The following is a 13940-nucleotide window of genomic DNA, read 5'->3' on the forward strand; positions in this document are numbered from 1 at the left end:
ATGTTTAGGACAGGCCGATTGTTGTTGTTTGTGTTTAGGAGCTGCCTCAAATGGATAGTTTGTTGGGGTTGTGGGCTGGAAAACTACCCATTTAACTAAATGTATTGGGCTTAGGTTGACCCAACCTGCCTCTATATGTAGCCAGTGGATCGGACCCAAAACATGAAACAAGATAAATACGGGTACACCTGATGTTTGTATCCACTAATTGGGCCAGGCTGAGCATAGTGTTAGTCCCATTACTATCTTGAGTTTCATTTGTCTGAGATCAAACCAAGGTCCAATCAAACCGGGTTGATTGAGCCCATCCCAATTACAAAGGGTTAATAAATCTTAAATGGGCCAGCTTATTAGGTCAAGAGGGTAATGGTTGGCAGGCTCGGTTCGGGCCAGAAATTTTGAAATATTGGATTTTACATTACTTAAAATGGTGCAACTCTTTCACACGTGATAGTCAGTACGTCCCATCCATCATCACCCTTATGGGGAATCAAATAGAAACCAATGTTCCATCATCCGCCCTTCTAGGGAATGAAATAGTAACACATATATCCGTCAATTTCTTGGTCTGTTTTGTAAATGGGTCGCTTCACCCCACCCTAATCTGACCCATTGCCATCCCTAATACTGGCATCTGTGGATGAGATGAAAAGCTAATGGGACAATCCACAACCTGAAGGCCATCTAGACAAGATGTTATTAAAAGATATGAATGCTCTCCAAGTTGGGGGTGTTCCTTTTTTCTTTTCACAAGGGGCATCCAAACTCCCCTGTTTTCTAAACAAAATACATGGTGCATTATATCATATATATGGCCTTTTTCCGCTGAATTGATAGAAACAATTTGAAGCATCTCATTATGGCCATCTCTGGGTATTGGTTCATTACTGGACATGGTTGGTCCATTAGGGTGACAATGCCACACGAGCAGCAGGCAACAAAAAGGCACCCAGCTAAATAAATGGGGCCCACATTAACCTTACCACTAAGGTACATGCCAGCGGGTTCATCCACCATTCAAGCCAAAACAGTCCTCCAGCCAGAAGTTCATCCCGCAAAACCAAACCAATGTTTCAATAATAAAGAAAATTCTCTTGACACTTAGACAACCCGTCTTAGATTATTTTGTCACATGACAAACAACACCCTCTAACAGAAATCCGAAATTTTCTCAGTAAAAGAAGACACAAATGTAACGAGGTCCCTACAGACGGCCTTTCTTGAAGGCTATAATAATAATAACAATAATAATAATAATCATAAGAGTAATAATAGCACACGCTGGCGCTTCCAAACTACCAAAACTGTCTCAGTCATGATTTTCCACAGTTACCCTGAGGTTGGGAGGGGAAAGCAAATAGACGAGGAAAACCAAATGAGAAAATATGCAAAAACCCAACTCAATCTCATGTCATTACTCCCATGCTCATGCTTTTCAGTTATCAGCCGCCTCTCCATTCTCATTTTTCTCAGCCCTGCAACCCAAAAGAAATCAGCAACTGCAACTCAGCAACATATCAATTGTTTGGATGTGCCAAACTATGAGAAAAAGAAATCACACAAGAAGTTTTGAGTACTTCCTGACAGCTACTTCTTGAAACAGTTCACAATAGAAAGCTGAGGTGCATACACTTGATTAGTTTAGAGGATATTCCACGGTGGGACGTGAGTGTTCTCAAAATTGCAACTAAGAGAACTGAAATTCACCAGAATCCATGGGCTGCAATCTGACTTATGATACATTCATGTCTCTGATGCCCCACTGAGCTTGTACACGTTGGTGTTCATAGACAGAATAAAAGATAATTCATAGACTTGTGAAGGAAAATGTCAAGGCCCTTTTCTTCAGAGGCCTGAAAATGAGTTCACCCCATTTTAGTTCACAGTAATTATGTATTACAGGTCCTGATCTCTAATACATAATCACTGTTAATAAAAAAGAAATAAACTCATTTTTAGGTGTCCACCAAATAGGGCCTACACAACAATTAACAGGAAACGTATCTGAGCTTTAGAGTAGGCCATTTGCAACTATTTTTTCCAGAGAAAAAAAGTGGAGGATTTTAGATTTGTATTTGAAAGAATAGCATATTCCAGGACCCTTCTGTTTATATAAAATAATAAAGGTCTTTTTAAAAAAATAAAAAGAAATACAAATCACCTCATAATACAGCTTGATTAGAACCCTCAGCAGCATGAGAAGCAATTGATGGTAAAAGTGAAATAATTATGGAACAGATGGATCTGATGCGCTTGCCGTGAGAAAGGACATCTTCTAGGAGACCAAATGACCTTGCTTGGTCTCAGAATCCCCACCCATAGGAAACGACTTTAATAATGTAAATCATCATAAATTAGATAACTGCAACATCAAAGGCAGTATGTTACTATCAGGAAGAAATTGACCACTCTGTGATCAAATGGATCCTGATTCTCCTGGGATTTGGTCTTATTCCAGGGCACTGCAAATGTTCCATAATCCAACTTTAGGACAGCTTGATATTAAGGTTACCTAGATCAGGGTCTCTTTGGTGCGTGGTTCGGGAAGGGGTAGGCCGTACGCTACTTTTTCCAATATGTGGTACGCTAGTGGTAGGATCATGTGTGTCACTCCAATACATACACTGTATATGTAAATATAGTTTTATATATGAACTCATATTGCAATTTATATATGAAATGATGAATGTTGCTATAAAAGACCCCCCATGCTTAATGTTATATTTATAATATTATAATTAAATAAATACAAGTACAAATCTCTACGTTTTAAATATAAATTTGCATTAACTTAATCAAAAGTAAGCATATAGAGCCATAATTTCATGTTGATCACTAATGATCCATAACCCGGAACGGAAAACAAGGGGGTTTTCGTGCTTTAGGTAACATTGCATAATATGGTGGCCGATGATATACTCAAGCTAAAATGGACAATAGCATAGACTGTGTTCAAAGACTTGGCCAGGGATATGGAAAAAATATCGATGTCGCTGATAACCAGAAATGCAGCGAAACATGGGAAAAACAATGGAAATTTCAATGAAACTTCAAGAGATGCTAAACTACACATTTGCATATTTAGGAATAAAAAAATTGCAAAAAGAATATACACAAGTTTCCATTTAATAGGGGCCTAAAAGCATGTGCCGTCGTAAGAAACAACCTAGCCATCTAACCATCCATCGATATTGCAAAATATTAACAACTCACGATATTTTGCAAAGAAATCATCAACAATTGGAAAGGAAACAAAAGATTGTAGTCTCAATATCGCACATGTTGCAATAACAATAATATCGAGATATTATCAAATATTATCAACCACAAATTGAACACTACATACAACCACGTGCCCATAAAAAAATTAAAATGGATTTTTTTTTTTTAATAAACAATTTTTTTTGGTGTGATATCTCTATATTGGCGATATTATTGAAATATCGCTGATATACTTGTGATACAAGCGTCACCAAGAATTTACGTAGTAAAAAATAGTGGCGATACATTGGCAATACAAATGATGCCTAGAATTTACACAGTTGAAAATACTGATGATATCAATATATTGGCGATACTTAGCGATACATTGCTGATACCTGGAATTTATGATACTACAGGTGTTATCGATATCGCTACCAGTGTTATTGGTATCGCCGAGCTGGAGATAACAATAATATTGAGGATATTTCGATAATATCGGAGATAATTCGAACAACGAGCGAAACGCCAAGGCTGCATATGGATCTTGGATGCACTACTGAATTGGATTGCAATAGTTAGTTCAAGGAAATGACCAACTAGTAACGGCCCTTCCTGATATTTATATTGAGCAAAAAGCCCCAGAATTGCAATTTACATGGACATTGCACTAACATGAAATATAATTGCAATTTGAGGCAAATCGTAATGGTTTTTATCTCCATTTATAAGAAACTTTCCATGTCATGTAATGGATCCATTGAAATAATTCTCATCAACATTTTTTTCCCGACATCTTCAGGAAAGTTTGGTACTCATCTTCCTCATTATGAATACAAGGAAGATGTGATTACAGTTCTGTAATTTCCCCTTGATTGAACTGATGTTTGAGCTCAATTCAGCTTTGCATCCAAACAAAATCTAAATGGAAAAGTGAATGGAGGGGGTGTAGGGAAATTGGAGAAAAGATTATGGAGGTTGATTTGTTTAGCAGTTTTGTGGGCTCTTTGGCCAGAATGAAACGGGCACCATTTTAGGAACAAGAGTGAGAAAGCGATTTATGTCTTCAGTAGAGCCAAATCTTTTGTAATAGAATGGGGTTCCGCCTCATTTCCTATGCTTCAGCTACCGTTGGGTTGGCAATAGTTATTGGTTTTTTCTCTTTTTGGTTTTTTCTTATTCTTTTGTATATTTTGGCTGCGGCCTTTTAATGAAATGGTTATCATCTTTCAAAAACAAACAAACAAACAAAGGGGCTACTCCCGTATGTACCCCATCTGGAAATTGAGCCAACATGTTGGCAAGCTAATGCAGAAAATAATTCCATTGGAAGGGAGAACAGAGTGGACTATCCAACAGAGGGCCTGGATTGAACTCAAAGATTTGGTAACTAAAGTCCTAGTCTTGGTCTTCTACAAAGGCCATTGGAGAGTTTGCATTGAGACCGAGTAAGCAAGCTCCAAATCTAGGGTGGGAGGAGTCTGACAGAAAGTGCAAGCAGAATTTAGAAACCAAATTGGGTCTCCGAAAGAAAGGGTGTGGTGAGAATGCCATCAAGGTTCTTCAAGAAAGGGCATGATGGTGGGGTTGGAGTTTCTGCAATAACTTGATGTGAGGTATTCATTGACGAAGGATTCATGTGTGGCAAGGGCTAACCCAGCAGACCTTGCCAATTAACCCATTTGAGGTGATAGCTTCATGGTAGACTAGGAAGTAGAAAATGCCTATCAGAAAGTGTTGACAGACAAGTCATGAGAGAAAACAGCACTTTTGACTCCATGATGTTTAATTTTTGTGTCCCTCAGCTGGATGGATTGGTTCTGAAAAAGAGCACTGTCCATCTGTGCAATAGAATAGTTCTTCTATTGTATTGGTGTCTACTACTTACCTCAAGAAAGAAATTTCTTCCAGGAGCCCAATGATCAAAATAATAGCAAAAATGGATGTCTAATTGCCGATATAGTACTGTATGGCAGTTTAAGTACACTAACAGTAAGAACAAGAAAGGAATGAACTCAAAAAAAAAAAATAATAATAATAATAAATAAAAATAAAAATGATCGTCTATGGCTTCCTCTTTGTGCTGCAAGCTGGCGAAGGATATGCATCACATAGCCAGAGATCCTCTACTATTAATGCTGGAATGCTGGAGGCAGCAATCAAGGTAGGCAATGTAGATTTGGGGGGAAGGTGATCTATTTCTAGGGCAAGAGCACCATTGGCTGTGAAGCTAGCTGGGAGTATTCCCTCACCTCATTGAGGTACTTGCATAAGAAGGATATGTACCATGTTTGCCTAATCCTCTCAGGTGGGTGGCACTGCCTCCATTAGCACAACAATTTGATTCAATAGTTTGTGGGATCCCACCATCACAATTAGGCTGACATATGCGGGCCATCATTGATTCATTTCCCAAAGAGGTGTGTGTGTGGACCTAAACCTCCAATATCTTGGGCGCGGATTAGGTACTACCTCCGCCTGTTCCAAGCTCGGGACAGGCGGAGGCTCCGAGGGCCATTGTGGGCCACCATGATGCATGACTCTTATCCACACCGTCCATACCTCTTTTCATATCATTCTAGAGTACTGAATCAAAAATAAGACAGATCCAATGTTCAAGTGGACCACACCATATGCAGCAGCGTTACTAAGGATGTCCACCGTTGAAACATTTTTAGGGCCCACTTTGTCGTTTATTTTCCATCCAACCCCTTGATATGATCATATACACCTGAGAGAAATGAAAAAACAGAAATCATCTTGATCCAAAATTTCTATGGTCCCTAAGAAATTTTCAACGGTAGTAATTTAACCCCCACCTTGTGGCCCATTTGAGACTTGGATATATTCTATATTTTTTGGATAATATTCTAAAACAATATGAAAAAATGGATAGACGGTGTGGATAAAGTTCATATATCACGGTGGCCCCTCAATGACCCTTGGAGCCTCCGCCTGTCCCTAGCTCGGAATAGGCGGGGGTAGTACCTAATCCACGCGCCAATATCTTTAGCCGAATTGATTCCAAGAACAAGAAGAATTTCATGAGGCTTGGGGGTAGATTAAAAAAATAAAAAAAAGGGGGGGGGGGGGAGGGAAGAGAAGCCAAGACTTATTATTAATTCAATGGCAACAATTTAATGAAGCAAAAGCCCAACCATACATATGAACTATCCCTGCAGTGGGCTGATCAATCCACACATGCGGCCATACACAACCATACTTACGATATCTTAGCAAAAAGTACACAACCATATGGCTCTTGGGTTGTACGTATGAACTATCCATATGGTAGCCATGCAAATGAACTATCTAGTGTTTTGAATAGCATCCGTAACGTGGCTACAATGCTACGTAGCGTTAGCAAATAGCATAAATACCTTGTAGCGTACACTATAGGGGTTGTAGCATATATAACGTAAGCAATATATATATATATATATATATATATATATATATATATATAGATATATGATAATTGCATTTTGCATTTTGTACTTAATACTCTCAACCTGTGAGATTTTAATTTCTTTTCACACTTGCGACTTGTGGTTTCAATTAGACATTATTAACTAAAGTGGTTTGCTTAGAAAATTGTTGATGTGATAATGATTTTATTTGGTTTATATATGTGGATTGACTTTTCATAAATAACAATTAATAACTTGTTTGAACATGCTTATACTTGAAAAAATGAATCATCTTTTATTTTTTATTTTTTTTTATTTTTAAATACTATTTATCATATTTTTTCTATTTTGAAATTAAAAAATAGAAGTATCGTGTAGCGTACGTTACATGCCATGGAGAGTTGAATGCTACACAACACGCTACCGCTATTTGAAAAACTGAAACTATCCCTGTGGTGGGCTCATCTGTCCACAATGTGCAGCATACCCATGCGTATGGTATTTTAGCAAAAAGTACACAACTATAGAGCTCTTGGGCCATACAATTACATATTCATGCCATAGCCAGCCATTTCCTTTTTAACAGGTACTATTATAGCAATGTAGTTTAAAAAAAAAAAAAAAAAACTCTTGCATTAATTATTTTATTTTTTTAGAATTCCAGATTCTACTATGATTTTAGGAATTACTTTTAGTTGTAAAAGGAGATCTGGTTCTCTATAAAAATACGTTTATGGCCATCGTATGGAACACCTGTTGATGATAATTTTGAATAAAATTCTGCTAAGAAGTCGGTTTATGGTAGCTGATTTCAACGGGGAAATAAACATCATACAGTAGTGATTTAGGAGGGAGTTATATGGGCTATCATGTTTGATCTTGCTTGATGGAGTTACTAAAATTTCTAAGAGAATTATTTGAAATTAACCTATAATTTCAGCACTCGGATTTTATTAGGTTCTTTTAATTGTTTAAAGCTCTGAACCTGGTACTTAATATCCAATTTTCTGCAACTAGGTTCACCAACTCCTTGCTTGCATTAGATTCCACGTGAACCACTGTATCACGTGTCACGAAATCAAGATGACCAGGAAAGTTTATGGCATCATGAGATCCATTTTGTTTCCAGATGTTTCCTTGCCTACACTCCCTGCCACGAAACAAACGAAGTGTCGTATGGATCCATGATTGGCAGTTGTTTCCTATGCAATCAACTTCTTAGGCCAGTGTGTGGATTTTACTCCACTTGCTCCCTCCAATTACAAGGAATAAATCATCTTCGTAGGCAGGGTCCTCTATGCTCTAGATGACAATTACTGAAGAGGAGATTTTATTTCTACAAATCTACTAGATTTTGATGGGGACATCCCGTGCACGCCGTCTACACGTGCACGCACACCACCCCCCTTACGCTCGTACGTCAGAAGGAGGGCTCCACCGTCGATCTGGATTGATGACGACGTCCAGGGAAGACCTCCTAGTTAGAAGACGAAGTTTTGATTCAAAAGAGTGGGCCCGTTAGTTAAGAAAAGTCCATCATAGGATCTTATGATCGTGACGCACTAGTCGGATTGATTTCATATTTTAAGTTTTGCTTATTGTTATTATTTAGAACATCATGAACGTTTTGGATTTCTTTGTTTGGTTTTTATTTTAGTTTACTTCATTGCCAAGTAATAGGTTGCGCACATGGCGCGAGTTTTGGGGTATATGGTTTTCCTATAAATAGGCACCCCTTGTAGCTCTTTTGATTCATTGAAGATTAATAAAAATTCTGCGTTTTCCTACTCTCTGAGTTGTGAAGCCTAATTGAGTGCAAAGCCTTCCCTTCTTCGAAAAGCTAACTACCGTGGTGCGAAGCCACATCTATCACGATTTGCTCTCACCTTCTTCCATCCATATTTCTCTTCTCATACAAGCATTCCATCTGCAAATCCATCAATAGTTGCAACCGTTTTTCTCTCTATAGCAAATTTCCAGAATCTGGCCCTGCAGGAGGGCTGAAACTTCAGCGGAGCACCACGCACAAACCGTACATCGGATTAAGCTAATATTTGAGAGTTTTGGAGTCCATCTCTGGCCGACCAGGGCTAAGGTGGCCTTTTTCTGAATAGTGGGCTCCACACACGTGCGGCCGGGATCACACGCACGTGCGTCTGGGCCATTGTTATTGTCCATGCGTGCGGTACTTTTCTGGTTTGTCTCTCTCCTCTCTTTCACTTCGCTTCCACCCAAAATCTCTAAACCTAACCCTAAATTACTCAAATCTCCAATTTTATTCCCATTTTCTTACCCTAGGGTTCCCCGAATTGGAATTTCTGAATCCCTTGGATTATGGACTGATTACTATGCATGTGTGGATGATTATTTCTTATCTTTGAGTATCGTTTGGTTAATAATTTTTATTAATCCAGCCCTATCATGTGTAGGCCCGAACCCGCATAGATTCCCCTTAATTGAATGTTTGGACTTTCATGTGGGATATGGAATTTGTGTAATTGTTTATGAAAAAACGTGATCTTAAGCCTGAAATCTCGCACATCGTATTTGAATTTCATGTCCTGCATCAGATTTTGCGTGAGATTCTACCAAGTACGACAAGTCCAGATAGTCTATAACTCCATTTATTTAGAAGTGTGCAATTGGCATGGGCAATGCTACTAATCAGCTTCCTCAAAATTTGAATGCCAAACTGGGCCTTGAGAGATCTAGATACTTACATTCTTTCCTGGAATTGTAGGACTCCATAGAACTTGATATTTTCTGAATGCACCATTGAGAAAATAGCAGAGGGATGTGGATATAGGTCGTAACAGCCAGCCTTATGGCCATCACAATATAGGCTGTAATGGCCGTTATGGAAATAGTGTGCCATAACGGCCGTTACATAAAGGTAATAGTGGCAAGCAACCCTTACACGTTATAGGGTCGTAATAGTTGTTACAGAAAAAAATGACTCATAACAGCCGTTACAAAAAAAAAAAAAAAAAAAAAAAAAGGACCCATAACAACTGTTATGGCCCTCATAACGGTCTGTTACGCTCCCGTAAAGAACATAATGGCTTTGCAACGGTCCATTATGGGGCTGATACAGGTTTTTTGGATTTTTTTTTTTCAATAAAAAGAAAAAGTTTTTATTCAATAAAGAGAAAAAGAAAAAGAAAAAAAAAGATACCGTAACGACCATTACAACATGTATCGTAAAGGTATTGGTGGCGGCGTGGCCGTTACGGCCACCATTATTGTTATGGAGAACCTTGGTTATGGCCCCTGTAAAGGTCTTCTTTTTATTTTTATTTTTATTTTTATAATAAAGAAAAACTGTATCAGCCCTGTATCAACCCATTATGGGCGCGTCACAGCCATTACAAGCCTTTTTTTTTTTTTTTTTTCAAATCAGGTTTTACAGCACTATATTGCATAATTGGCACCACCGTTACCATCACGTAACAAAGGTTACTTACCCTTCTTTTTTAAAAATAAAAAAATAAAAAAAATTTAATACCACAAGGTCTCTACAAATGGGGGAGGGGTGAAAGCGTGTGGTCTTGACAGATTGTGTGTTTTAAGACTCAATATGAATCTCCACTTGGCCATCATGGACATCAAAGTTCACGAGGTCGGCTGGTTAAACTGAGAATCCACTTGCTTTTGGCCTTGTTAATAAAATTCTTGCTATCAATAAAGAGGGTGATCATCAGGCTTACATGTGCAGTTTGCTACCCTTGTACAACAGCCACATGACTATTTGATTTCTTTATTAATGACTTCCATCTTCTTTCAAAAAAATTAATGCTTCCATCTTCATGTAAGTGTGAACTCAAATATGTACATCACATAAAGGATAAGTTAATAAGTTCCAAATAAAAGATATTATCAAAGACCAGCCTAACATGCAAACTTGAGAAGTGGTGAAACTATATAGATCTAAAAATCATCAAATACTATCAAAATATAAAAATAAAAGCCCAAATGTCATCATCTAAGCCTTGTCCCAATCAAATGGGGTCGATTACATGAATCTTGTTCTGCCATTCCACTCTATCAATGGTCATACCTTCGGTTAGACCATATATCATCAAGTCTTTTCTAACTACCTCCATCCACGTCCTTTTAGGCCTTTCTCACGCCCTTCTAGGGCTTTCAAATTGTACCAACTCACTCTTAACTGAAGTGGTTCGTGGTCTACATTGCATATGACCAAACCATCTAAGTCTACTTCCCCTCATCTTGTTACCTATTGATGCTACTCCTAAGTTCCCTCAAATGCATTCATTTCTAATTCTATCATTCCTCCTCTTGTCACTCATCCATCTCCACATCCTCATTTCAGCTACAATCGTCCTATGAACATGTTGTTCCTTAATTGCCCAACATTCTGTTCCATAGAGCATGGTTGGTCTTATAGCATTTATTCTAGCTCAAACTTGGAATTCAATCAATTGACAAAAAATGTCCTTTGATGCTAAAAAAAAAAAAAGATACCCCGGATCTTCTTGCAACACATTAATAAGTTAAGTTAGGACTCATGAGATTCTTGTGAATTTTCTATATGCACTAACTAAAGTCTAAAGACCAGCAGTCTTAAACAATTCGATATGTGTTTGCAGGATTACTTCAAACCAATAATTCATAAACATCATCGCATCTCCGCATTTCAACATTGCCAAATACTTATGGTGTCTCTAAAGCAATCGAAAATCAACATAATTTACTACTACTTAACAATTTATTCACCAATGGCATCATTAAATACCACATCCATTCACTGCCTCAGTAGCTAAATTCATGAGACCAGTTGTCTTAACTGACCAGTTATATACTTGAAGAATTACTCTTATTTCAGTGGGGTCCATCACTGACAAACAACTTATCTAGTAACTTTACATCAATCCTATCCTTGAAAAACTATTCGGCATTGGCATTATTAATGTCATGACTACTTGTTGCCCTTTCTTTTTCTTTTTCTTTTTTCCCCAGAGGATTCAAATCCTTGTTTTATATATATATATATATATATATATATATAGATATATATATATATATATAGATATATATATATATATATATATATATATATATATATATATATATATGACTCCATTGTCTCGTGGATATCCCTTGTTAATGTCAGTTTAAGGTTGAATACTGAACACTCTCTGTACAAGTGAGTGCACACATGAATCTATCTTGAATGGGAGTGTTTATGTCTCACTAGTATGCTAATGCATGTGGACTATGGGTATGTCCAAAATTCTACATTTGAAGTAATGACATTACAGTCACAAAACCATCAACATTCGGGCCAAGCAGTCAACAAGATAGCTGAAATACAGTAAGTATTAGCATACTGTTTGAAGCTGTTCTTTTGATACATCTATCTAGTGCAGATCATTAGCATCTTCTGAATAACATGGATTGCTTAATTATCCGAAAATATCAAGAGATGAATTCATAAGCGAAACTGTAGCACAAGATCATGGATAGAATCAAAATCTCATGGCTGCAGTTTGCACCTAGAAAATGACATAATAAATGCCAAATTGAGAACATTCTTTACTTCCTTGCATGATAATCCTCTGTAAACATTAAATAACAGTCTAACAGAACCATCTCAGAGAGTCATTCTGCAATCATCACAGAAATCACATAACGGTATTCCCAAAAAAGAAGACAACACAAGAACACCCCATGGCAAAAACAACTTCACCCAAAAATCATTTGCTACAAGATTCAAATAATATGACCAATTAATAAAAACCCACAGATTGGTAGTCCTCTTATCTCCAGAAATTCCCATATAGATATCATCTCCACAACAGAAAATAAAAGATTGAAAATTTCACAGGAGGATAAAAATAGGAACCCAATTTCCTAGAACAATCAATCAATCAATTGAGAGAAGAGAAATGAGTTGAAGATACAGACCTTGGAGTATCATCAGCCGCAGAATCCGCCTTCCTCCAATTCCTCTCCGTCCGATCCTCAGGCATACTGGTCCGCCCATTCCCACTCCCGAAACTCTTCTTCCCGAAAGACGGCCCATCACTAGACACAGCAGAGGGACTCATCTCCTTAATTTTCATAGACTCCAGCTGCTCATCAATTATCTTCCAATCTTGCCCCTTCTCTGCCAAAACTTCCTCTCTCGGTCGTGCCGCACCGAATGGGTTTGAACCCTTGCTCTTTCCTGGCCCCTGCTGTGGATCGCCGTTGGTCACAGGCAGTGTCCGAGGCTGCAGGTTAAGCCGGGGTCGCCCGCCACTCCCTTCTTCCCTTCTCTTGCCCCACGCATCCGAACCACTCCCTTCCTCCCTTTTCTTGCCCCACGCATCCGAACCACTCCCTTCCTCCCTTTTCTTGCCCCACGAATCAGAACCACTCCCTTCCTCCCTTTTCCTGCCCCATGAATCCGAATCAGCACCACCGTTGGTTCCCTCCTTGTGGAAAATATCAAACCCGCCCTTCCTATCCTTAAAACCCTCAAACCCGCCGCTGCCGGCCCGCCGGCCCTCTGGCACAGGAGCATGGCTCTTGGTGGAAACCCAGCTGTCAGATTCGTCTGCACGGGACTGAGAGTCAAAGAAACCACCCCTATCCCTACGATCGAACGAGGGGGGCGGGGCCGATTTCTTCGAAGCACCCCAGTCATCGATCTCATCAGCACGGGAAGGACCGCTGTTGATGGTGTTGTTGCGGCGGGGGGCCTGGTCCTCGGTCGGGTACCTGCGGGGCCCAGAAGAGCTGTAGGAATTGAAGGCGCCGCCGATGCGGGAGGAGGAGCGTTCAAGCTCTTCAGCAGTGCGCTGGCGGGGTCCGGTGGGAAGGAGGAGTTGCTCATCGGGGGTGAGGCCTTTGGTAAGAAGAGAGCTGGTTGTCTTGCCAGAGCCGTGGGTGACTTGTTTTCCGATGGTGAACTCGGAAAGCGATACCGGCTGAGATTTCTTCTTCTTGGAGGGTTTGGTGGTGACGGCAGCTGCAAGGGATGGGAAATCGGCGAGTGGTTGTTGAGTTGACTCGGACGAGTCGAGGAATAGCTCGTTTTCTCTGTCTTTCAGCTGCTGCTCTTGGAGGATATGGTCCTTGGCTTCTTGCTCCTCGGAATCCAGAGCCCAAGCTCCTGGCTTTCCCCATGCTGAAACCGTTGCCATTCTCTCTCTCTCTCTCTCTCTCTCAATCTCTCTCTCAATCTCTATCTCTTTATGGGTTGTTATTCTACGCAAGTAAGCGGTTTCTATAAAAAATACTTTTATACATCCTCGGAAACGCTTGGATCCCACGAACGCCGTTTGCCGTACTAAGTAAACTCTGTGAGGCCCACACGTGATT

The 13940-nt window shown here is 39.3% G+C and overlaps 1 protein-coding gene across 2 annotated transcripts; it reads right to left on the reverse strand.

Annotated features, from left to right (window-relative positions):
- Nucleotides 1-1101: 1101 nt before the first annotated feature.
- Nucleotides 1102-13821, reverse strand: LOC131237286 (eukaryotic translation initiation factor 4B3-like). Of its 2 annotated transcripts, none has more exons than XM_058234983.1 (2): nucleotides 12540-13821; nucleotides 1102-1539 (listed from the first exon to the last, which is right to left on the reverse strand). In XM_058234983.1, exons 1-2 carry the CDS (start codon nucleotides 13760-13762, stop codon nucleotides 1518-1520), a joined length of 1245 nt encoding a protein of 414 aa, XP_058090966.1. In that variant the 5' UTR covers nucleotides 13763-13821; the 3' UTR covers nucleotides 1102-1517. The 2 variants fall into 2 exon arrangements, with proteins under 2 accessions (XP_058090966.1, XP_058090965.1); XM_058234982.1 differs by having other exon boundaries at nucleotides 1102-1475; nucleotides 12540-13820.
- Nucleotides 13822-13940: the final 119 nt, after the last annotated feature.

This window comes from Magnolia sinica, chromosome 2 (assembly GCF_029962835.1).
Source record: "Magnolia sinica isolate HGM2019 chromosome 2, MsV1, whole genome shotgun sequence".
Classification (NCBI taxonomy): domain Eukaryota; kingdom Viridiplantae; phylum Streptophyta; class Magnoliopsida; order Magnoliales; family Magnoliaceae; genus Magnolia; species Magnolia sinica.